Genomic DNA, 26253 nt, shown 5'->3' with positions numbered 1-26253 from the left:
TGGTGGTGGGTGGGTTTTAAGGCTGCATCGTTCAGTGCCTCCCGGTTGAGGCAATAGAGGCCGGCCCCCACTCGCTTCACCCTCAACTGCTGACCCCTCCCTGCATTTCCCCTGAATTCCTGAGATACCTGGCAACCCTCTGTCCCCCAGAAGGCCGTCTCAAAATGCCTTAAAAATGCCCCAGGCATCCAGGAGCTGGTCCCACCGACAACTGAAGGCTGGTTAGTAACCCTCGCTAGTGAATCTTATGCATTACTGGAGGAGCCGCAGAACATCCACTTGAGGCACTACAGGCAAGAGCTGTGGTTGGCGGATGGGGGCAGCAGGCTGATGGTGCAAGTTCAAGGCCTCCAGGACCTGCTGGGCTGGGGTGGTGATAGGGCTGCACAACAGCCTGGTAGTAGACGCCGTGGCCTAGTGGGAGAGGTCCGTCCCAGCACAGACGGCATGGCTAGGTCCAGGTGCGGCTTGAAGAGACATTTATCCGCCCTGCTTGCTGCTTCCCTACTACATTGCTCTGCAGCTTGGACTGTTTTCACTGTTCTTATTGTATCCACTGGACCCATCAATGGTACCACGTGCCTTGGCACATCTATAAAACGTATTGTGCTACATCTGGTTAAAAGTAAGCACTCCTTGTAAAAATTAAGCACTGAAAGCTACAGTACCTGGTAAGAGGCAAACCTTGAGCACGAGAAAAGACCTTCCCTGGCATACTGTGATAACTCTGCCTTACAGGGCAATATTCATCTATCCATTCATTCGGAAAGATCCCTAGCTGCGTGCTCGTGCCCCTCCATAGTGGTACTAGCCCAGGAGGTCAGGCGGCACAGAGAGAGGGTTACTCAGTATCTCCAATCCTGACATCAAGGAGCTGCGAAATCCTTTGAGTTTCTGCCTGAAGCGCCCAAAAGTGTAATCTTCATGGAAACGGTGAGATAGAAGCAGCCATCGCGTAAAAAGGTACTGCCAGGCGAAATAACAGATGGTCGGTTGTTATAATCCTTACAACCCTTGCTCCCAGACCAAATCTCTTCTACCGGCTCCAGAATAGCGTCTATGGGCTGGCGCAAGGGTCGTACCCTGTCTCAATCTCAGGTGTACTCCTCTACAAATAACTTTACAAAGAACTCAATCAAACAATACTTTTATAAAGCAACAGAAACAGTTCCAAAGTGCCAAAAAGATATTTTAGATATGGCATCCATTGGTATTCACCTGAATAACATGTGGTGTTCCATCAGCAGTTTGCCCAGTTCACCTCAGGTTGCTATAAAAAAGCTAAGCAAATAAGCTGTCTGCGTAGGACTCCCTACCAAGTATAGAACACCCTAACTTAAGATCGTGTGAGCCAATCATTGATTTGACAATAGACTCTACTCCACACCCTGCTCCCTGCTTCCCCCCGAGTTTAAAGATCCTTTCACGAGACAGCAGGAGCAAACACCAATGCCTGCTGACAGCCTGAGCCCTGCCCTTTATGTAGGTAATATTGGGAATCCCCCAGTTACCACTTGTGTAACCCCTAGTGCAATCTCAAGTTCAAATACGAACAAAACTTCGACGACTGCACAAGTTTATCGATCCCTGGCTTGGTCCCTGGAAATGAGGAACCCTAGGGCCTTGCTACACCAATCAAGCGAATTGCACTCAAATCAAAAGGCTGCCTGCTCACCCCTCAGAAGATGGAGGTTCACTGACCAGTAACTGGGAATCCTGACAGATTGTTTACTTTCTAACATTGAGGCTCAAATAGATTGAACTTTGGAGCAAACCCTGTTAAATGACTCAGGGTCCAGCAGAAAAAGCCGTGAGAGACAGCTTTGACATCACAGGCCACACCGCATATCCAAGAGATGGAAACAATAATAGCCTCACAGGACACTTCAGCCAGGACTCAACTTTGGCAGTCAAGTAAAATGGAGTTGGAATTATATCCGATTTAATCATTGGCAACTTATCTAGCTGAAATCGATTTTAAGCTTAATCTCATGGAAACAAAGGTAAAATTCCTTGTGAATGATAAATCCTGCCCATGTTCCCCAATCATTAATAAGCTGAATACATTATTAGAGATACTGGAGAATCTGGTTGGTTCAATCAAGATCTCTACGACAAATAAAGCATCCCAGGCTAAGTTATTAAATGCCCCTAACGTTGAGGATGTTGATCAAAATAACCGTGGTATATCTGAATCATAATTTCCCTGGAAGTTTTTCAACAACTATTTGATAGCCAGGATCAAGTGTCCTGTTCTTCCTCCAACAGGCCATTGGACCGACAAGGGGAAACTTTGGACATGAATACCCTAGTGTGTGATGCAGCAGATACTGCAAGAGGATTACAAGTGATAACAGAATCTGGATCCCCATCTGAGGTAGCCAGAAAGCCCACAGTAGCTCTTTCATCCTTCCCGAAAGTGAGTAGATCTGACATCTTATCAAGGACAATAAAACCATGCTCACTTCTCAATACCGCACCACTGAATATTTTATTACAAGGCGGTGATGTCACAATTTCGTCTCTAATGTCTTTGTATAATTCCTTGCTGGAGTCAGGCCAGGTGCCTGATAGCATGTAATAATATGACCGTTACTGCAAAAAGTCTCTGGATCAGGACAAACTAGAAAACTACAGGCCCATCTCTTTGCTCCCAGGGATAGGGAAAATTCTTGAGAAACTCCTCAATGGAGTTCTCTTGAAGTTCCTGAAACCCAATGATTTGTTGCATCATACACAAAATGGGTTTCGCCATGGATGCAGCATGGAGACAGCCTTTCTGTGGGCAACTGAGGTTATCCTCCTGGATTTGAGTGCAGCCTTTCATACAGTGTCACACATAGTCCTGGGCGAAAGATTGAAAGCAATTGGGATCTCATAGGCAGCCCTAAAATGCTTAACATCTTTTGTAACAAACAGGAGCTTTCAGGTGGGTAAAGGACCTGTCTGTTAGTCAGAAATGAAGAAGTTGAACTGTGGGGTGCCGCAGGGCTCTTCTTTGAGCCCTACACTTTTTAATATTTATGTGCGGCCGCTTTCTAACATTTTCTGCTCCAACGGATTTACAATAATATCTTACGCAGACAACACTCAGATTGTCACCTCATTATCCCCGGATACCACATCCACCTCTAAAAAATTGACTACATGTATGGAACAGGTGGCTAGATGGATGGTGGCAAGCCACTTAAAGCTTAATGGGGACAAGACTTAGGTGCTGGTGGTTGGAAACAACCCCTTGCTATGGGATCAATATCTATGCCCCCGCTGTTTGAAAGACTCACCTATCCCCAAACCTGAATTGAAAAGCCTTGGCGCCATCCTGGACAAGGAGTTGACCATGGCTTCTCAGGCCAAGAAGGTATCTAGTACGTTTTTTGGGTTATTAAGATCCCTAGAAAATCGCTCAGATGGATCCCTTTAGAGTGTAAGAGGCTGGTGGTCCAAGCCCTTATCCTGTCACGCCTGGACTACGGCTACTACTTGTATCTGGGCAGCCCAGCATACGTTACAAAAAGTTACAGGTTATTCAAAACGTCACAGCACAAGCATTACTAGGTGTGCTGAAAAGGAATTCCGCAGGACCAGCGCTAGCTGAATTGCACTGGCTGCCGATCAAAAGAAGAATTGAATTCGAAGCCTTGTGTATTGTTTACAGGCTGAAATATTCAGTGGGCACACATACTTTGCAACATCTCATCACTCCACATACAGCCCACATAGTGTTAAGCTCTAATGACCATTCCCTCTCAATGTCCCTAGAATCAGAAGGGAGAGAGGAGGGTGTCATTCATGTGCTTATAGGGCCGCCAAATTGTGGACTACCCTCCCAGTTAAGCGTAGGTAGAATAGAGACTTACTAAGCTTCAGAAAGCAACTAAAAACATATCTTTTTGTGTAAGTTTTGGTCAACAGCTTCAGATAAATCTATGTTGACTGTGCTTCATCTTTCGGCGCCAGGATGCCTGTTGTTTGGGCAGCTGTTTGCACTTTATAAGAGGAGTTAACATAACATAATATTTGAGCCACTCTCATCTTCCTGTCTGTCCAGAACGGTAACAAAGGTTAAAAAACACAGACAAAAAAGCAGTACATGCATAAAAGAAGCTCTCTGCCTGCCAAAACATTTAGAAGTATCAAAGTACAAGCTCCCACGAACTCTGGAAATCTTTTTCCAATGTTTGCACCTCCAACACAGGCAATCCCTCAAACCCAGCCCCAAATCCTTACGTCGACTACAGTCTTCCTGGACGCTCCTGTATTATTTGAAACAGAAGATCCAAACCAGATCATGGGGGACCCGGAGATGGATGGCCACTTGGTGCATAAGCCAACCAGAGACATGGAACCGTTGGAGTACAGAGTTTCAGGACAAGGGGCCCATATCGTCAACAGGGGAAGCAAACTGACAGGAGGGGATGGGAGGCAGGATATGCAAAGTGAAAGGGTGGACCAAGCCATCCAATCTGAATGGGAGGCCTTGGATCTGCGAGGCCCTATTCCTAGCAGTCATCAAAAGAATTTACCAACAAATAGGCCCACAATCGACCATCAAGTGCCTGGAAGGGAACCTCCATTGACTCGCTTTAATAAACCTGCACCTTCAGTGCACAGAAGAGATAGGCCTCTCCGCAACTAGGAAAATCTTAGGCTTCAATTGGTTTCAACTTGCCGGGTAGCCCTGTTTAGCGAGCGCCAAAGTTACCTCTGCATTCCACCTGCTTTAGCCCCACTGCAGTTCAGCCTGAGGAGCAGAACGATTCCAACCTCCATAAGTGTGACGAAGAGAAGATCTCTCTTTTAATACTTCATTCCTCAATACACTGCCAAGGGTTCTATGGCCACCCTCACCAAAGGGAATGTGTTACAGTTGTTGGCTCATATTCCTGGTCTTAAGGATATAACCACTGACGACCTAGACTGGGTCAACTTTGATCCGCCTCTGTTAAACTCCACTGGGGTTATGACCAAGACAATCTGGAAAAGAACGGATCAATGGAACGCTGTCTCGGCTTAAAGGGCTGTGTTCAAAGAATGGGATATCGATCTTCATATTCCTGCCCCTGTGAAATATCAGCAGATTCTTTTAAAACCCAATTCCCAGCTTGTGTGCAGAAGGGTGACAATGGGGGGAAATCATAGTAGGCAACCACCATAAAGGGCTGTAGGCGGGCGTCGCTCGCCTCGCCTACGAACATCCAGACTTGGCGTTCGCCCGACGCCTTCCCCGACTTCCGCCCACGTCGTCAGGGAGACGCGTGGGGGCGGAGACGGCAATCGGCACCCGACTTCCGGGTTGCTGGATCTTTAAAGATGGAAGACGCCGCGAGGGAACGGAAGGCGGTGAAACCGGAGCCAAAGGAATTCCCTGCTGACGACAAGCAAGGAGAACAGGAGCCGAGAGCGAACTCCGACGGAGAGAAGACGGCCGGAGCAACGAACCCCAGAGGACACGAAGTAGCCTGCCACGGCCCAGGAGGGTCGTGGCTAAACAAGGTACGGGGCCTTTTTAGGGGCAACAACAGTAAGGGGAACGAAGGGAAGGGGGAGAGGGAAGGTGCGGAAAGAACAGGAGGTGGGAGCAGGGAAGGATACCCAGGGCACCCTCCCACTCCCTTCTAGATAAAGAGAAACCTCCCTCCCTCCTCCTCACAAAAAAACCAGTTTTCTGCACTAAAAGAAGAACTCCGTAAAAACATTAGAGTTTGTTAACCCCTCACTACTTCCCTCACAACCATCCCTCTCCCCTCACTAATCACAGAAGCCAATAGACCAAGGGAGTATCGTCCCACTTACCTGCTGTATCCTCTGTTGTTCTTCCGAGGGAAACCGTGGACCAAGGGGAGGACCTCTGAAACTCGCCACCTGAAAGAGAGAAGGTTAAAGAAACCCTTAAGGACCTCGGGCCTCCCACAGAGTAGAAGAAGAAGAACAAAAAGGAGGAAAGAAAGGATACTCTCCTATACATGTGTTCACCCTCATACAGAATCAAAAATAAAGCAAGAAAAACCCCTGCCAAGGGTTACAAAACTCTGCGTTTGTGTTCTCTGTATCCCAGGCCATAGCCCCAATCCCCCACAAGGGCCCAAGGTCAATTACTATTTATCGAAGGCATGACTGGAGGAAGGTTTCTTTTAACACTGTAAGGAATGATCATTACATTCAGGGGAGTTAGCTGTAGGCCAAATCTAATACACAGAATTCCCGCTGAAATGTCTCCTACACCCATGAGCATCTGGACAAGGATTTCTTGGAATACTGCAGGGATGGGTACCAAGCTTGTTCAAGTGGACTGGGAGAAATTTATAGAACATGTTGACATAATTACATTTCAAGAAACCTGGACGATCTCCCCTTTACATAGACAAAGTTGTAAAACATTCCAGGTCCCAGCTTGCAAGTCTAAACCAGGTAGACCCTCTGGTGGGTTGCTAATTTGGGTTAAGATTTTGCTTTGGTATTGTGCTAACCAACTATCTAATAATTGCCCAGATTTGCTTGGCATCGAGATTTCCATCCCTGATAAAACAAAAGATCTTTCTTTTTAATGTATACAGCAGGAGTGTTCCTAAAACTGCTGATTCCCCTGTCCTCCATCTTTTGTATGATTATATCTCCATCTTATCACAGAAAGAAGTGGTTGTGGTTGGGGATTTCAACGTATGCTTTGAACCTTCAGCACTCTATAATGAAGTGGCAGCAGAGGAAGATCATTACTGGAGTATTCCACAAATTTTGAGCCCATTGTTATCCTTGCTGCTGTGGGCTGCCTTGCAAATGCTGGATCTTTATATAAGTTGCTGCTTGAGGGCCTGAAACGGTAGAACTAAATCTGATAAGGAGTCACGTCCCAGCTTTAAAAGGAATAACTACTAGAGCTGTACTGATTATTTTTCATTAGATGTCCAATTTTGGGGAAACCTTGATATGGAAGACTTGTTCAGATATGAGAGGGACCACTTACCTCTTCACCTATTACTTAGTGAAAGTGGTGAAAGGGGGAGTAGGACTCTCGACTGACTCGAGGTGTACCTTCAATCAGTAATAACTTGAGGAGAATTAGGGGAGAGTGCATTATGGACAACGAATCCAAGTATGCCCTATTATATCATGATCTAGTTCCCATTTTGCCCTACATGGCTAACCTAGAGGCAGCTCCTGACATGATTATGGATGCCTACTCCAAATGGTTTGAAAACCTGAAAATGAGTTGTTTTCCACTAAACCTCCCTCATTTAAGAACATCCCTCACAAGGTACGACAGGGCTTGTGGGTCAGCCAAGAGTAATCTCCTTAGTACTCTTAAAAGAGGGTTCCTGCAGGCCATATATAGTCAGCCAGAGCAGACTACAAATTAGCCTTAAAAATGAGCAAAATGTACATGGGACACAGCAATTTGGAGTGACATTTTGCCTGCAACGTGCTCAGGGGACCTAGTAGCCTTCTGGCAAATAACAGCACATGGCGCCAAAATACATAGGATGAAGCCTGAATCACACATTATTCCTCAAGCGTGGGCGAACCATTTTCTATCTTTATATAGTTGCTCCCCTCTGACAACTGCAATCCCTGTATTACCTGGTTTTATGCAGACCCTGCAAAATTTCCTTTCAATCAGATTATTTTAATGATGGTTGGGCATTCACAGTGACTGAAGTTGCTGCAGACATTAGATCTCAGAAGACAAGAAAGGCGTCCGGGCTAGATCGAATACGGGTGGACCTCTAAGTCCGAACCGGTAATCTGGGCACCCTACCATACACCTATTTTTTAAATACCATCTTAGCAGGACGCAAGATCTCAAACTCATGGAAAGGGGTAGATCTTACTCCTAGTCATAGGAAATGCCCGTAGCCTGACCCAGCCAACTACCGCCCAATCAGCCTTATTGATTCGAGCCCAAAAAATCTTTTGTAAGCTTTTATTAGATCAGCTCCTCACCTGAGTCGATGAAAATAAAATTATAACACAGATTCAGGCTGGATTTCGTCCCAAAATTAGTATGTCGACAAAGTTTTTAGGTTTCAATTAATACGGTGGAAAGAAGTAGACAGAAAAAGGGGGTAGCCTCTATGTCATGTTGACCTTAAGGTGGCATTCGACATGGCCCCAAAGGATAAGTTTGGTGCACACTAGCTGACTTAGGGTTTCCTTGCCTACTCCTCGATCTATTCATTAGGCTCCACCAGGATAGTTTTGCGCAAGTTAGATGAGATACAAACAGGGAATATACAGATCCTTTTAAGGTTGTAAAAGGAGCTAGGCAAGGATGGGTCTTGCCACCACATTGCTTTTGCTGTTTTTAAATGACTGCATTAACCACCTTTTGGGTTGTGACAACAAATGCCCCATTCTAGGGGGAACCAAAATATCTGCCCTACTATTCATGGATGATGCCTTATTAGTATCAAAAAACACCAAAGGCCTAGAGACCCTTTTAAGTAATGTTAATAGATTCTGTCTAGATCACAGACTGGCAATTAACGCGAGTAAGGCAACATTTATGGCCATTCATCCCATACAGGTTTCAGATGATCATTAATATTGGAAGGGGAGAAGTTGGTGAAAGCGCTAGATTTTTAATATCTCGGCATTCGCTTTTCTATTGCAAACTCATGGAATACCCAGGTTTAGACAATGAATGTTTTAGAGTATGCAGGGCTTTTTAATACAGGGCACATGGCCTGTTTAAGGTACTCAAAAGCTTTTTGACAGCTAGCTGTCCATAAAGCTTTCTTTGGCATCTTTTTAGATGTGAGGTCATTAAGAGGGGCTACAATGAAGCCATATTTATTGATGAACCTCTGGTAGTACCCAATGATATTCAGGAAGACTCTCACCTGGGTCTGTGTAGTAGGGGGAGTCCATTCTAAATCAGTCTGGTTCTTCCCCTGCAATTGTTGAATCTGGCATCCACCTACCAGGTGGCCCAGATATACAACCTTCCCCTGCCCTATCTGGCACTTGATAGTGAGACCTGCTTTTTGCAGAGCCTCTAAAACATTCCAGAGGTGGACCAGGTGGTCATCCCAGGTAGAGCTGAAGACAGCTATATCATTGAAATAGGCTGCATTATAGGCTTCCAAACCTTGGAGGACTGTATTCACCAGCCTCTGAAAAGTGGAAGGTGCATTCTTCAAATCAAAGGGTATAACAGTAACTTGATAATACCCTCTATTGGTTGAGAATGCAGTTTTTGGTTTTGCATCCTCTGTCAATTTGATTTGCCAATATCCTGCAGTCAAGTGAAAGGTGTTTAGATACTTGGCAGATGCCAGTGTATCTATAAGCTCATCTGCCCTAGGAATAGGGTGAGCATCAGTCTTTGTGACTGTGTTGAGCCCTCTGCAATCAACACAGAACCTCATCTCCCTGTTCCCATTTTGGGAGTGAGGTTTTGGTACCAGCACCACTGGGCTAGCCCAGGGGCTGTCAGAGTGCTCAATCACTCCTAGGTCTAGCATCCTTTGCACTTCTGCTTTGATGCAGTCCCTAACATCATCAGGTTGCCTGTACATTTTACTTTAAACAGACAAACTGTCCCCTGTGCCAATGGTGTGTTCACACCATGTTGTCAGACCAGGTGCCAGGAAGAACAGTTCAGAGAACTGGCCCAGGAGGTTTCTGCAGTCCTCCTCCTGAGATTCAGAAAGGCAATCGGCTAGGACAACTCCATCAACAGAGCCATCAGCTGCAGTGGTGGAGAAGAGGGAGAGAGTCACCCTCTTCTTCTTCTTCCTCATCGGTAGCCATGAGAGGGTAATGTCAGCCCTGTCATAGTAGGGCTTAAGGCAGTTCACATAAAGCACCCTGATGGGGCTTCTAGGAGTGCCAAGGTCCACCAAGTAGGTAACCTCACCCTTTATCTCCACTATAGTATGGGGAGCACTGCAATTGTCTTGAAGTGCCCTGGGAGCCACAGGCTCCAGGACCCACACTTTCTGCCCTGGCTGGTACATAGTTAGGACAGCCTTCTGGTCATGCCACTGTTTCTGCAGCTCTTCGCTGGCCTGAAGGCTTTTAGTGGCCTTTTTCATATATTCAGCCATCCGAGATCTGAGGCCAAGTACAAAATCCACAATGTCTTGTTTAGGGGGCATAAGAGGTTGCTCCCAGCCCTCCCATACAAGTGCAAATGGACCCCTAACAGGGTGTCCAAACAGACGTTCAAAGGGGCTGTTGCCCACTACCTTCTGAGGAACCTCCCTGTAGGCAAACAAGAGGCATGGCAGTAGGACATCCCATCTCATCCTGAGTTTTTCAGAGAGTCCCATAATCATGTCTTTGAGAGTGTTAACAAATCTCTCAACCAAATCATTGGTTTAGGGGTGGTGAACTTGTAGGTTACTTCCACATGGCCTTGAGGTATGTAGAAATGAAGTTTGAACTCTGTATGATACCACCTCTTTTGAGAAGCCCACCATGGAGAAGATTCCCAGGAGGTGTAGTGGTCCTTAGAGGTATAGCTTCTGGATACCTGGTGGCATGGTCCACCACCACCACCAGCATGAATCTGTTTCAAGAAGCAGTGGGCAGGTCTGGGGGGCAACAATACCCACACCAACCCTCTCAAAGGGAACTCTAACCACTGGTAGTGGAATTAGGGGGGCCTTTGGGGTTCCACCTGTCTTGCCACTGGCTTGACAGGTGACACAGGAGCGACAGAACTCCTTTGTATCTTCAGACATACGGGGCCAGTGAAAGCGTGGGCCAAGTCTGTCCCAAGTCTTGCTTTGCCCCTCATGACCTGCCAGGGGTATGTCATGTGCAAAGGTCAACAAAAATTCTCTGTACTGCAGAGGTACTACCAATCTCCTGGTGGCATGAGGTTTGAGTTCTCTTGCTTCTGAGTATAAGAGGTTGTTTTCCCAATACACCTTGTGGGTGCCACTGACATCCCCTGCTTCCTGAAGGACAGCTTGCTGTCTTAACCCTTCCAGTGTGGCGACAGGTTTGCTGTGCCCTACTGAACTCCTCCCTGGAAAGCCACCTGGCATCTTCAAGTTCAGCTGTGTCAGCTTTCAACTCTTTAGGTGTAGGTTCTACCAAGGGAATGGATTCCTCCTCCTAAAAGGGGAAATCCTCACTGGAGGGTGGGGCACGGGACAACTTTTTGTCCTTTCTACCCTTGGCTTTTGGAGCCTCTCGAACCATTGTTCCAGGCTCCAAGATTCCTTTTTCTTTTTGGCCTGAGCCCTGTGAAGGAGGCTGGTCCTCTATAGTGTGTGCAAAACTAGGCACACTGTGCAGGGGTCCAGGCAACCACACGTTGATTTCCAGAGGTACAAATTAGACCACCTTATGCTCCAATATTTAAGGTAGCTGGTCGAGCAAATAGGCTGATCCAGGAGATGTGCTAAGTATTTGCTGTACTCACAAATCCAATAATGTACCACATATACTCAATGAATAACTCGATACCAGAATTTATAAAAAATACTTCAGGCTTTTAGGTAAATTTTAAGACCAAGATCTTTAAGACACGTGTAGGAAAATGGGGCCCTGTTGCAGTTATCCCCACTTTTTGCCTAATATTGATGCTGACTTGACTGAGAAGTGTGCTGGGACCCTGCTAACCAGGCCCCAGCAGTACCAGTGTTCTTTCACTAAAAATGTACCATTGTTTCCACAATTGGGAGGGAGATCTCCGGCTAGTTGTGAAGCCTGGGGGTCCTTGGGGTGTTTTGAGGTCGGTACTGTGGTCCGCTCCTCCGCAGCGGCGATTGTCTGAATCCTGGTGCAGCAAGCAGGGGTCTTGGAGCCTTTTCAGGTGCAGCAGGTCCTCTGTTCTCGTCCTGTCGGGTTCTTTGGTGCTGTCTTCTTTTTTTCCAAATTAATCTAATTTCTTGGTGGAGGGGAGCCCATTGAATACTGAATCTAGTGGGTGTTTTAGGGGGAACCTGGTAGTGCACAATGGGACACTTACCCTTGGGTGCCTACATCCACTACAGTGACCACTTCTTGTGGGAAGGGTCACTTCCCTAAACCTCACTAGATTATTTCCTGCCATCCAACATGGTGGTGCATGCTCAGTGAGACCCCCCCTCCTATCCTTTAAATGGCTCACCGCCTTTGCTCCTGCCAAAAGTGGGCGTTGTCAAAGGGGGAAGCCATCTGCTGCTAGCAGCGGGCCTGGGGCTCGAGTTTCAAGGGTGGTAGCCCTTTGAAGCTCACCACCAGGAGAGTGCACATTTCTGAGGGAGGGGGCGTTAGCTCCTCCACCCAGGAACGGCACTGTTTTACAAACCAGAGAGCCAGAGCTCTCCCCCCTGGTTTGTATATTGGCTGTATGGAAGTAGCAGGCTGGATGTAACCAGTCAGCATCTTTGCTAGTTAGGTTAGCTTTTGCAGGGGGACAATTCTAAGGAGACCCCTGGGTGGGTACTTTTGGGGTTAAATCTAATACTGGTACCAGTTTGGATTTATCATCCTGAGCTGTTTGATACCAAACAACCCAGGGTGCAGAGGGGCCATCATGTAGCTGGGGAACTCTTGTTTGACCAGTGTCCAGTACATGTACTTAAAATGGCTGCTCTGTTCACTCACTATGTCCTAGGTTTGGTAAGGACACAGTGGGGGGCATTTTGCTCATGCAACTATGCCCTCACATATAGTATGGTGCACCATGCCTAAGGGCTGTAAGGCCTACCAGAGGGATGACTTACCCATATCATATGCAGTGTAGTGTGGACAGGGCACACAGGGAGTGTGTGTGCCATGTAGAGTTTGCCTTTTTAGGTTTGCCCCAATACACTCAGCCTGCATTGGCAGTGCTGGGTGTAGGGCCCTAGAGAGTGGCACAATCAGTGCTGCGGTCCTCAGGGGCCTATTCATACTATCCCATGCCCTGGGTACTGGGGTACCCATGTACTAGGGTCTTACAGTGATATATAAGAGTGTATCCAATTGTGCCAAGCATCACAACAGATTTAGGGAATTAGCTCTGGCCCAGGGAACCTGTGTAGCAGGGGCCCTGGGCCCTGGGCACTACAACATCTATGACACATCAACTTCAGGCAAAAAGTGGGAGCTAACCATGCAAAAAGAGGCCTTCTCTCACACCCTGGTCAAAGCAAAAATATGCCTTGGGATGCCCAGCATTGCTGGATGGACCACCAACTCCACTTCAGCCCAAGCTGAAGTCTCCAAGTCATTCCCCAAGAGACACTCTATAGGTAGATCTGTGGACAATACAACCTTCTTTGGGCCAGTAACCCCCCCCCCCCCAATCAGCTGAAATCAACAACTGCCATGGGGTGGCATACAGTGTTGTTGTGAGCGTCAGTCACTTGGTACTGATGAACAAGTAGGTGGTGCTCAGGGGGACACCAGTTTTTCAGTCACCATAGTGACAATGGCAGCTGTGTCCCTGTAGGTATCTGCCTGAACACCATTTATCAAGGGCAGCTGCCTGTACGTACCCATGTTAAGGGGCAGGCAGCAAGGGTGGCAAAATCAATGCAACCATCTGAGAATTATTCAGCCTCAGTAGTTTCCCTAACTAAGCCAGCCCCCACCACACTTCCTAAGGTGAGCCCAGCTACACCCTTGGAATGGTTATTGCTGCCTGACCCACCGCTACTGCTGTTACTAGGGACACTAGTGGTAGAGGTGGGGGTTGTAGTGGTGGGTGGCTTGGTGCTTTTCTTAGGGCAGGAGCTATCTCCTGGCCTATGGCCCTTGTAACTACAGATGTAGCACCAAGGTTTTTTGCTATGGGAAGAGGAAGAGGGTTTGGGCCCATCCCGAGAGGAATTTAGTGGGCCTGATGAAGGCTCTTTTGGTTTAGTTTTGTCCCCACCCTTGTCCAAAGACTTACCTGCTTCCTTTTTCTTGTCTTTGTCACCCCCTGTGTGATCTTTACTGCTCACCCTTGTTCTGACCCATTTGTCTGCATTCTTTCCCAATTTTTTGGGAGAGGTCAGATCTGAGTATACCAAGTACCAGTGCAACACATCAGACACACAATTATTGAGAATATACTCTCTCAGAGTTTGATTATACAGCCCTCCAAAACGTTTACAGAGCAGTCCACAAAATCAATACAGTCTTGGGAGGATTTTCTTTGTCACACTGAACTTGATCCTACACTAATCAGTGGTGAGACAAAATCCTTTTGGCAGAGCAGATTTCAAAACTGTGTAGTTATCAATATCCTCCTCTCTGACAGTAAGGAGTCTATCTCTCCCCTTGTCAAAGAAGGAGAGCCAAAGAATAGTAGTCCTCCCTAACCCTAGGTTCCCTGAAACCAAAGCTGTTGTCACCATGGGGGGATAACCCCAATCCCTGCCTGTTTCTCTCTCTCCCTCTCTACTGCCAAGGCCTCCTTATCTAGGGCTAGCTGTTGCAGTCTCAGCTTGGCCTCCTCCAGCCTCAGTTTCCTGAGCTCCCTGTCTAGAGAATCTTCTACTGGAGTTGAGCAATTTGTCCCCTCAGATACTGAGGTGACATGAGAGTGGCAGGGTGAAGATTTGTCCCTGGGCTTACTAAAACTCTGAACTAGTCCACCTGAGTACAAAGTGAGGCCCACTGTCAAGGCCACCTTTGGCACTACCTGTAGTGCTCCCAGCTAAAGAATGGGGTTTACTAGAGACCCTGTGATCCTCTGAGGGACCCTCTTGTCCCTCCTCAGCATCGAGATCCTTTCTTTGTAAAACCGGGGGGGTTAGAGTCTACTTCCTCCTCCCTCTCCTGGCTACCAACTTGATATTGTTCATCCTGGAGGAGAAGTCCTAGGAGAAAACTCTTATTAGGGTTACTCCTGGTCTTCAGTTTCCTAATCTTACACACTTCCCTCAGTTCCTGAAAGGTGAGGTCCTCATAGTAGTAGCCCATGTTCTGAGATGTGCTATGTACTGAAGACATGTTAGAGTGGTGTAGGGTATGCCTAATCTGCCTAACGTCTAGTCTCTCTTACAAAAGTTTGGAGCAAGGGCTATACCCAGACCCCTCTCTTACCCAAACCCTAGGGACTATGTCCTGAAACTAGGTGTATGTGTATATCCCTAGCTAGTAAGCAGTCTTTCCTGTGGAAAGTATCAAGTGACAGAGTGGTAAGGCAATTGCAGGTGCTTATCCCACCACTGCTCCACCAATGTAGGAAGCTGGCCTGGTGTGTGGTGGGTACCTATGGTACTTACACCTTATACCGGGTCCAGGTATCCCCTCTTAGTGAAGTGTAGGCAGTGTCTAGAAGCCAGGCTCTCTAGAGGTAGCTGTGGATGAGCAGCCAAGGTTTATCTAGGAGGCATGCAAAGCTCATACAATACCACTGTAGTCACATAGCACTTACACACATGAAAGAAAACACTAAGTTGTACAAACATAAAGGTGCTTTATTTTTGGAACAAATCACCACAAAATACTAGAAGGGTAACCCACCCCTAGGAGGTAAGTAATACACTAAATATATACACTAGTAATCAGAAACAGGCATAGAAAAGGTTAAAACTGTGTAAATAGCAATAACTAATAGCTAGGGGGAGCAATAACTAATAGCTAGGGGGAGCATAACAAATACACTAAAAAAAGGAATGTGAAAAAGGTACCCCTACCTAGGTAAGTACAATGTGTACAGGGGAGCTTGGAGTACCGAGGTAAGACACACAATAACCCCCCAGCAACCAGGAATGCAGGAGTAAAACACTGGATTTTCCCCAAACCACCCAAAAGGAGGAAAAGAACAAAAAGAAGACACCCAGACAAGACTGCAAGAAAATCAGCGGTGGATTCCTGAAGAAAGAAGACCTGTGGAGAAAGGGGACCCAGACCAAGAGTCACAGTGTAGTCCAGGAGGAGTAAGAGCTACTACCCACCCAGCTGTGGATGCAGGAGCTGGTCGACGGTGCTGAAGAACATGTTGTCACTGCAGCCCTGGAGCCGGAGAAGAGTTCCTGATGGATGCAGATGATGTCCCACGCAGGAAGGAATATTGCAGACGGGTGTCGGTGCAGGAATTCCACCAACAAGCCTTAGCAAACGCAAACTCGCGATTAGTGGAAAAGAGGTGCAGCTGGGGCCCAGCAGAGGGAGCCACAGGGGACCCTCAGCGTTGCAGAGAGTCCACAGGAGCAGAGGCAGCATCAACAGGACGGTAACAAAGGCGTCACAGAAGAAGCCCACGCAACAATATAAAAAGTTTGTCAGTTCCTGGAGGGTCCAGTTGCGGTTCCAGTGGCCAGAAGTCGAAGTGGAGGTTGCAGAGGAGTTCTGCTGGAATCTTGCAAGCCGAATCTGAGTACCCCACCCAACACCCTAAATAGCACTGAAAGGGGGACTAACCAGGTAAGAATCTATCAGGATGAGGCTCTGACATCACCTGCCTGGCCACTCAGATGCTCTCAGAGTTCCATGCTAAACTTAGAAACAAGATGGCAGAAGTCAGGGACCCTCTGGAGGAGCTGTGGGCACCACCCATTAAGTGGTGATGGACAGGGGAGTAGTCACTCCCCTTTCCATTGTCCAGTTTAGCACCAGAGCAAGGGCTGGGGGTCCCTGAACCGGTATGGACTTGTTTATGCAAGGAGGGCACTAAATGTGCCCTTCAAAGCAAACCAGTGGCTTGAGGAGGCTACCCCTTCCAAGCCAGTCACATCTATTTCCAAAGGAAGAGAGTGTGTTCCTCTCTATCCCATAGAAAATCCTTTGTTCTGCCTTCCTGGCCTTGATCAGATCAAGCAGCAGGAGGGCAGAAACCTGTCTGAGGGGTGGCAGCAGCCGTGCTGCCCGGAAAACCCTGTGCGACTGGTGGTAGCAGTGCCGAGAGTCCTCTAAGGAGCCCCCAGAGTGCATGGAATCATACTTCCAATACTTGCAACAATACTGGGGTATGATTCCGACATGTTTGATACCAAACATGCCCAGGTTCGGAGTTACCATTATGTAGCTGTACAAAGGTAGTGACCTATGCCTAGGATATACGTAAAATGGCATCCCTGCACTCACAAAGTCCAGGAAAATGGATCTGGAGTTTGTGAGGGTACTTCTGCTAGTGCAGGGGTGCCCTCACACACATGTACCTGCCTTCTGGGCTGAGAGGGCCTACCATAGGGGTGACTTATAGTGACCTGGTGTGACCTGTAGTGAAAATGGGTGCATGCACCCGTTTCACACATGCTGCAATGGCAGGCCTGCAGAACACTTTGCATGGGCTCCCTCTGGGTGGCAAAGTAACTTCTGCAGCCCATTGGGATCCCCGGGAACCCCAATGCCCGCGGTATCTAGGTACCATATACTGGGGACTTAAATGGGGGGACCAGTATGCCAATTGTGGGAAGAAAATGGTACAATTTAGAGGAGAGATCAAAACTACTGGGGTCCTGGTTAGCAGGACCCAGTAGGCACAGCCAAGCATACTGACAACAGGCAGAAAATGGGGGTAACCCTGCCTAGAAAGAGGGTACTTTCCTACAAGTGGGAATAATCACTACAACCAACTTCTATGGTTCCCTTGGCCAAGAGTGCTGTAACCTACTGAAGGAGAAGTGCCAAGTGATCCTCCGTCCTCTGATCGTAGGATGGTGGCATGGATGGAGGGGTAGTCTCGAAGGGGAGGAAATAGACACTTTGGACTCTCTGCAATACCCACCTGTCTGCTGTCTGCCATAATGGATTGCCAGTGGAGCAGGCATGGTGAGTTAGACTAGGAAGGTTTGGAGACCGCTGCAAGGCAGCTTTAGGGCTGGACTGGCTGGACCGCTGGCTCCATGATCCACGAGGTCAGTGGATCCCACATTCTGGGCCATGCAGAGGCTGTGCAGTATGCACAGCGCAATGGCTGGGGGGAATGGACATGGCGGGCTGCCCCTTCTGAAGCCACGAAAGGGGTGAAAAGCAGGCTGAGGGGATGTGGGACAGCTGTGAGGCCCAAGGACTTGGCAGTAGCCTGACAGTCCTTCAAACACTTGAGCGCAGAGTCTGCTGTCTTTCCAGAGAGACAGGTGCCATCGAAGGGCATTGAAGTAATAATCCACAGGAATATAATTAAATAGAGGCTCCAAACTCCAAGAGAGTATTCTTCCAGAAACTTTAATCCAAATAATAGACATGGATAACAAGAACTCCAACCACACCAATACCAAGGATGCTCCTGTCCAACTGCCAAAGTAGAACACCAAGAGTATTCCAGGCAGCTGCAAAAAGACCAAACCCAGGGGGTGCAAAGGAACATACCATGTGGAAATAAAACATGAAAGAAACAGTAACTAAACCAATAATACAGATATAAATAGTAACAATACAAAGGTAAATAGAAACAATACAATACTACACTATCCCCCTTCCCTGAAAGAAAAAACAAAAGTAAAATATAAAAAAGCATGAGTATCAATACTTACAGTTTAACCACTCTATTAAGATTCCAAATACGGCCATAATCAAGCTTTAGTGCCCCCTTAAATACTTTAATAACTTGGTGCACTCTACTAAAGTGTGAAACTCCAGATTTTTTTTCTCCGGCAGTTTGACCATGACCATATCACCTACTTGCACATTTATTTATTTTACTGATTTGCGAATATCATAAATATATTTTCTCTTACTCTGAACATACTTGTCTTTCTCAATGGCAACTTTCTTCTGGGATTCCTGATCAAATTCAACATTAACATACTTTTTCACCCATGGTGGGCTTACTTTAGTGTGAGGAATGCGCTTCCTGAGTAAAACAAAAGGAGACTGACTTGTACTTGAATGTGGAGTATACCTGTAATCTTCCACCTTGGATTTAATCAACACTTCCCAACTGACACCAACCTGTTTAGCTAACTGAATAGTCTCCTTTGAGGTCCTGTTAAAGCGTTCCACCACACCATTTGACTACGGATGATATAAAGCACATTTCTTGTGAACTATCCCCCTAGCAGAAAGAAAATCACACATAAGCTTAGAGGTAAATTGAAATCCATTGTCTGATATAATAAATATAGGATTTCCTTCCCTGATAAATACGTCTGAAGAAAATCCACAACTGTCCTAGAAGTAACCTCAGATGTAATTATAACTTCAGGCCAACGAGACAACACAACCATAAGCACAATAATATATTTGGGAATAGCCCCACAAGATATGGGCCCCATAATGTCAATGGAAACTTCCTCTCAAACATCCTTAGGAATATCCTTAAGCACTAAAGTTTCAGTCCTAAGCTTCAAAGTTTTATCAGCCACCCTGCACTCAACGCACTCTCTAACTCTTCTTTCCAAACCTATGTCCATACCAGGCCACCAATAAGTACCCCTCATCCTTTCTTTGGCTTTACAAATCCCATGATGACCAGAATGAGCAAGATTAACAAGGCATTCACGCAAACAAGAGGCTTAAAACTACTAAGAGATTGGGCAGATGACAATGCTTTCTTCAAATCTTGGAATTCTTTCTCACATTCACTTGTCCATAGAAATTCAGAATTTTTTTTGAGTTAATTTCTGATGGAACTGGACCTTTTGGCAAAATTGGGGATATATCTGGCGTAAAATTCAGCCATCCCTAAGAAAACTTGGATGTCACTTTTCTTTCCTGGAGTAGATAATTTCACAATAGACTACTAATTCATCTGTAGGTTTAACTCCCCTGCTCAAAATAACATGTCCTAAGTATACAATTTCTGCTTTTAAAAAATTTCACTTTTCTTTTTTCAAGATCATACCTTTCGATCTAAACATATGGAGTACATCTCTGATTTTGTTTTCATGTTGCTCCCGTGTCTCAGTGAATACAAGAACATCATCCTGAAAAAAACCCACCATCATTGCCACCCAATATTTCATTCATTAACCTTTGAAACACTGCAGCTGTTGAACACAGACCAAATGGCATCCTGTTGAATTTATAAACACCAAAGGGTGTAATGAAGGAATTCAACAATTTAGATTCCTCAGTTAATTGTACTTGATGGTCAGAAGAAGTTCGATCAAGGGTTGAAAAGAACTTTGCATTACCCAAAGAACTAATCATCTCAGTAATGTTAGGTAACGGAAATTTATCCTCAATAATTTCCTTACTGAGGTTGCGAAGATCAACACAAAGTCTTACGTCACCAGACCATTTAGTGGCAACCACGATGGGAGCAATCCATTGTGCTGCCTCCACTCCCTCAATGATGCCTTCCACTTGTAATCCCTGATGTTCAGACTTCATTTTGTCTCGTAGACTAATAGGAACATTTCTTAATTTGTATGCAACAGTCTGAACACCGCTCTTCAACACAATATGATGCTTACACCCTTTGATACACCCCACATCGGAGCTGAAGACATCAGGAAACTCAACCAATAAATCATGTTCAAGATCGGAAACTTTCTGTACTTGGAGATTTGCATTAGGATTTAAAATAATACCCAACTGTTTTTGATGAGGCCAACTCAAAATGGTGTCCCCTACAACCGGAACATACATTTTGCCAAAAGTCTTATTGCCTTTAAATTGTATAAATGCATCAGAGTAACCTTTCAATTCTATAGGTTTACCCCCATAGGAATAGGGCGTTACATCAGGACTATGAAGTGTGACCATTCCATCCTCGTCGCCAAATGAAGTAATAATCCAAAGGAATATAATTAAATAGAGGCTCCAAACTCCAAAAAAGTATTCTTCCAGAAACTTTCATCCAAATAACAGTCATGGATAACAAGAACTCCAACCACACCAGTACCAAGGATGCTCCTGTCCAACTGCCAAAGTAGAACACCAAGAGCATTCCAGGCAGCTGCACAAAGAACAAACCCAGGGGGTGCAAAGAAACATACCAAGTGGAAATAAAACATGAAAGAAACAGTTACTAAACCAATGATACAGATTTAAATAGTAACAATACAAAGATAAATAGAAACAATACAATATTACACTAATGTCCATACGGTTGAATTGGACATCCGCCAAAAAGCCAGACGTCCTGAACAAGGCATGGGGCCTCAAAGCCACTGTTGAAGCAACCGCTGTGCCAAGTGACTTGGTCATGTCCTGTCTACAATGGATTGTCAACTTTGCTGTGTCCTTCCCATCAGCAACTGACTGGGAAAGCACAGGACAGGCCTCCTTAAGGACCTGTGGCAGGACTTGCACAACCATATCCTACAGCCTGTGGGAATCATGGCTCAAAAGGCATGCGGTGTTTACAGACCACAATGCCATGCTGGTGGAGGGAAACATCTTCTTCCCAAGTGTGTCCAGCCTCTTGGATCCCTAGCTGGGGGTGCGGACGGAAACATGCTTCGGGAGGAGGAGGCTTAGATAACCAAGCTCTCGGGGGTAGGGTGTTGTGTAAGGAAACCTGGGTCACGCAGGGCAGGGAGATGACGGCAGGCAATTGTCCTGTTCACAGGAGCCCCTTTGCTGGGTTTGGGCCAGGTACCCAGCAAGAATTTTGTAAGGGCTTCACTGAAGCACCAGGCTGAAGCTCCTCTGTCAGGATGTTAGTCCACCGAAGGCAGATTAAGATCCAGGACCTTGGCTGCGAGGCACATCACCATTGAGTGGGATGCCCCCTCTGCTGTAGCCTTGGTAGGTGGAGAATGCATGTCTCTATGTAAGTACATGGTGTCTTGGAGCTGGTATTCCAAAGGGTTCAGCAACCCCTCCCATTCCTCACTATAACCTAACCCATAAGAATAAGGGTCAGGATCCAACACAGGGGGCAATGCCCCTGTCGGCACCATAGTCTGCATTGTAGGACGCGCATTTGGCTCCACGTTGGAGTCGGCTGATGGGGACGGCGCCAACGGGGGGCACGGATGGCGCTGGAAGTATCTGCATCAGAACCAGCATCAGGGAAGGTCAAGGTGGCACTACTGACGCTGCTGCGGATCCAGGAGCCGAGGTCGAAACTGCCAGAATGGAAGCTGAAGGGACCCCTTTCAACTTTGCGGGGCCCGAAGGTATTCAAACTGAGATGGACTGCCCAAAATTGAGGCGCATGGTCTTATATAACTCTTGGAAGGATAGCTCCGGCTTCCGGGAACTCAGGGCGGTGTGGAGTCATCCCAGACGCAGGCTCCGCTGATGGAGGTCTAGAATGATAACACTTCTGTTTCCTCATCTCCTTCGCCACCAGATGGGGTGAAGTCGAAGAACGCTTGGTCTTCTTCGACCACTTCTTGTGCCTTGACTTACCCGATCGTCCAGAGGACTTGGAGTGGGATGACGAAGAAGGGGAGCACTGTGAAAACACAATGAGGAACCCCAATAGCACATATAGAATACAAAAATATCTAATTCACAAAAACTGGGTTGCAAAAATCAGGCACCCTGACACGGAGGCGCCGCTCTTTGAATACGTGGACTTTTTACAAGATTACAACTGGTGAGTGCATGGGATAACTGCATTAGTTGGTTGAGAACCGAGTCTCTCTCCAACGAATTTTATTAGAATGCACGTATTTCGAGTTGGAGCTTCAATTAGTATTGGTTAGGGATGTTATGAATTTTGCTGTAATAATTTGACGAACTGGTGCTGTGATGTGTATATATTTTGAAACTTTGTTCTTGAGTGACACCTGTTCTTTATTAACAGTGGTTTGAACTTCCATTCGGAGATTATCTACACAGCAACATTTCGGTTGCTTGATTAACTGATATTATCATTTATTCCCAATTATTACTGGATCTATAAGGTATTATGTTGAGCCACAATTATGGTGATTTTAGTAGTGACTGAGCACTATTGGTAACTTAGTGGTGTTTTTAATGGAGTGTTATGGTGATTGATCACGTATATCGTGTGTATAAGTTTATGTTTGTGGGCATTGGTACATTGGTTGTGATAGGTTTCCCACTTTTATTGAGTGTTGTGGTTCTTCACAGTGTGTGGGTGTCTTTCTTATTTACCTCCCTTGGGGCTTTGGCACAGCCTAATGTGTATTTGACGATTGAGCATATTGGTCTTAACTCGTATGTGTTATTTGTGATTTCTAGCCCTGAAGAAGTCGTAGAGGGATTGTAAAATACTCCCAAAGACGAAACACGTGTTGGCTGGAAAATTGGAAGCACAAATTCATTTGGATTGCTGATTACTCTTGTGACATCCTATTCGTAATAAATTTTGAACTGATCAAATTATCTGCACTGAGTGACTTGAAAATCTACAGGTTACATCATGGACTGATTTTTGCAACCAAGTTTTTGTGAATTACATATTTTTGTATTCTATATGTGCTACTGGGGTTCCTCATTGTGTTTTTTCTTTATTGTGAGGTTGGTTGACCTCGGAGGGTTGGGGTTTCCCCAGTGGGGTCCCCACATTTATTAAGGTAAATTAGCACAGTGAGCGCCACAACTCCTCATATTACACCCCATTCTTGTGTTTTCAAGGGGAGCACTGTGACATGTCCCAAGACATTCCTCTCAACCAAGATTGGGACCAACGCGGAGTTGAGCGCTGGGCCGCCATCAGCTTTAGGGACTGCTCCTTCAAAGCCTTTGGATGCATGGCCCGGCACTTGGAGCATCACTTCGCATCGTGGTCGCATACTAAACACCAAAGGCAATCGAGGTGCAGATCCGTCACAGACATCGCCCGGTCTTGCAAGAAGACATCCCTCAAAGCATTAGCAGTATCTATACTCAAAAAACTTTGACAAAAAGTTGAAAAAGACCAGTCAAAAAATGACTTAAGGATAGCTCTTACTTAGGATCAGTGCTCGCTGGCGATGAAAGAAACAAACTGGCGTCGGGGAGGCGCATATATAAGACCCACATATAACTTTCTGCGTGGATGACACAGACGACGGATGCAAAGCCGATCGACGCCACCTAACGGCGCGCAGGGGTACTGCTCGAGAAAAATCTCAAGATCCGGACTGACACCCAGGGAAAGTCTTAGTTAAGTAATTTGCAAATAGGTGTCTCAATCAGTGAGATAAATTTATGACATCAAGCAATAACGCTGCTGTTTAAGGCAAGTAGTGTTTCCTTTTGCAGTATGAATCAGTCGTACTTTGACAAGTTAAGTGCAGAGCAACAATGGAATGAAACAAAGCTTTCTCTCGACAGTGATTCTGTCTGATCTATATATCTGCAAAACAATATTTGCTTAAGTGTGAATGGAAGGCGAGGTTGCAGTTTTATGTAAATGTTACATAGTTGACTATTACCCACATATGATACAGCTGCTGCACTCTTTCTTGTTTAGTGTGATTTTAATGTAACAGAAAGTGGCCAATTGTCTTGCTATTATCATGACAGTATCCATCCTAAGATAACTTGCCAATGTCCAAGGTGAGGCAATGGATTTACCCTTTCTCAAAATGTTTGTCTTATAAGAGTTATTCTAACATCTAAAGTGTGTAAATATTTGCAGCATGTGAATCCATAAAAAATATATAAGCAAAGTAATTGTCCGATTTATGTGAAAAGGGGATTTAACCTTAGGATGGCATTTGCATGTACATTTCCTTTACTGAACTTGCTCTCTTCGAAGAAGCGCTTTCCATAAGCAAAACTACTTTCCAAGAAAGTCAATTAATTCAATCTTTATGGAATGTTTCATATGATCACAACACACCTTTTAAATTGGATATTGGTGCTGGAACAACATTTGGGGTTACCACTGTTGTTCTTCTAGAGAGAGAATGAGATATAACTATAGCACAGTATACATGGACTGGACTAAATTGGAGTGGAGTGGGGTTGACTGGACTGAATTGGGGAGTTGCAGACTGGAATGGGTTGGACTGGGGTGTGGTGGATTACACTGAGGTGGGGTGGACTGGAGTGGGATGGATTGCACTGAAGTAGGGAGAGAGGTGAACTGGACTGGAGTGGGGTGAGGTGAATTAGGGTGGATTGGAATGGAATTGAGTGGGGTTGAATGGATTCAGTTGGGTGGGCTGGAGTAAAGTGGATTACAAAAGGCTGGAAGTAGCACTTCAGGAGGGGGAAATGAGGCATGGAGAAAACTGTGCCAAAACAAAAAGGTGTAAATCCAGCTGGCCAAAGGTAGTGCGGAGCTGGCTTCAAAATTACCCAGAGGGGAATCTTTTTAATCAAGCTGAAGAAAATATGGTCATATTTAAAATGTGAGCTTATGAATGCAAGCAAAATACTACCAGCCACATGGAAAACAGAGGAGAGACTACATATTGCTCAGAGCCTTTTTGAATGGGCAGCACACCAAATGAAATGTCAACACAGCATTACCACTGCAGCGAAATGTAAGCGTACTGAAGTGTAATCCAGGCCAGAGGTCTGCAAATGGAGAAGATAGCAAACAGTGTCTTGACCATTTGCATCAAAGGGATCAATGTGTTTACTGTGGCAATAGGAGCTAAATCTTTTTCACTTGGCTGGGTAACATGCTCTAGTTGTAGGTCTACAAGCTTCTTTGAGAATGATCATGCAATCAGGTGGGAGAGTAAGATAAACAAATTCTATGACCTCAAGAGCAAAATTGCAATGTTGAGCGCCTCTGGATTTGGATGCCTGATTTCTCCATAGTTCTGAGTGAGGAGGGACGGGGTGAGGGGAAGCTTCTCGTGGGGAACTACAGAGAGCTCGAGTAGTGTGATGAACCATGGCTGACAAGCCCAGGTGGGAGCTACTAGAATAAGAGTATGTTTGCCACAGCTTCAGAACCACAAACTGAAGAGGGAGAGGTGGGAAACTGTAGGCAACTATCCCTGACCAGTTAATCCATACAGTACTGCCCTTGGATAGTGGGTGTGGGAACCTGGAGGTGAAGTCTGGGCAGTTTGTACTGTCTGCGGGTACAAACAGGTCCATCTATGGAAACCCCCATTTGTGGAAGTATGGGAAGAGAACTTGAGGGTGGTGTTCGGACGCGTGGACTAGTGCCACATCCTGCTGAGGAGATTGGCAATGTTAGTGTCCATCTATGGGAGGTGTTTTGCAAGCAGGTGGATATTATGACATGTTACTCATCGCCAAATCTTCTTGAGGTACGGTGTTGTTAGAAATGGGGTCTTTGGTTGACAGTCAGGTTACCCCCTGTTCAAGCAAGGACCCTCACTCTAGTCAGGGTAAAAGAGAATCACCCTCAGCTAACCCCTGCTTACCCCCTTGGTAGCTTGGCAGAGCAGTAGGCTTAACTTCAGAGCGCTAGGTGTAAAGTATTTGTACCACCACACACAGTAACTTAATGAAAACACTACAAAATGACACAACACCGGTTTAGAAAAATAGGAAATATTTATCTAAACAAAACAAGACCAAAACGACAAAACTCCGACATACACAAGTCAAGTTATGAATTTTTTAAGATTAAACTCAAAAATAGCGCTTAGAAACAAAAATGCTTCGATG

At 45.9% G+C, this 26253-nt stretch overlaps 1 protein-coding gene across 1 annotated transcript in view; it reads right to left on the bottom strand.

Annotated features, from left to right (window-relative positions):
* CALCOCO2 (calcium binding and coiled-coil domain 2) overlaps positions 1 to 26253 on the bottom strand; it is a 433408-nt gene that overhangs the window by 15249 nt on the left and 391906 nt on the right. Inside the window, exon 15 of the mRNA XM_069242013.1 lies at positions 5797 to 5865. Coding sequence (XP_069098114.1) covers positions 5797 to 5865 — 69 coding nt within the window. The remainder of the gene's footprint in view (positions 1 to 5796; positions 5866 to 26253) is intronic.

The sequence above is a fragment of the Pleurodeles waltl genome, chromosome 6 (genome assembly GCF_031143425.1).
Source record: "Pleurodeles waltl isolate 20211129_DDA chromosome 6, aPleWal1.hap1.20221129, whole genome shotgun sequence".
Lineage (NCBI taxonomy): Eukaryota > Metazoa > Chordata > Amphibia > Caudata > Salamandridae > Pleurodeles > Pleurodeles waltl.
Note: the sequence above shows the minus strand (reverse complement) of the source record. Positions and strands in the feature narration are given on the sequence as shown.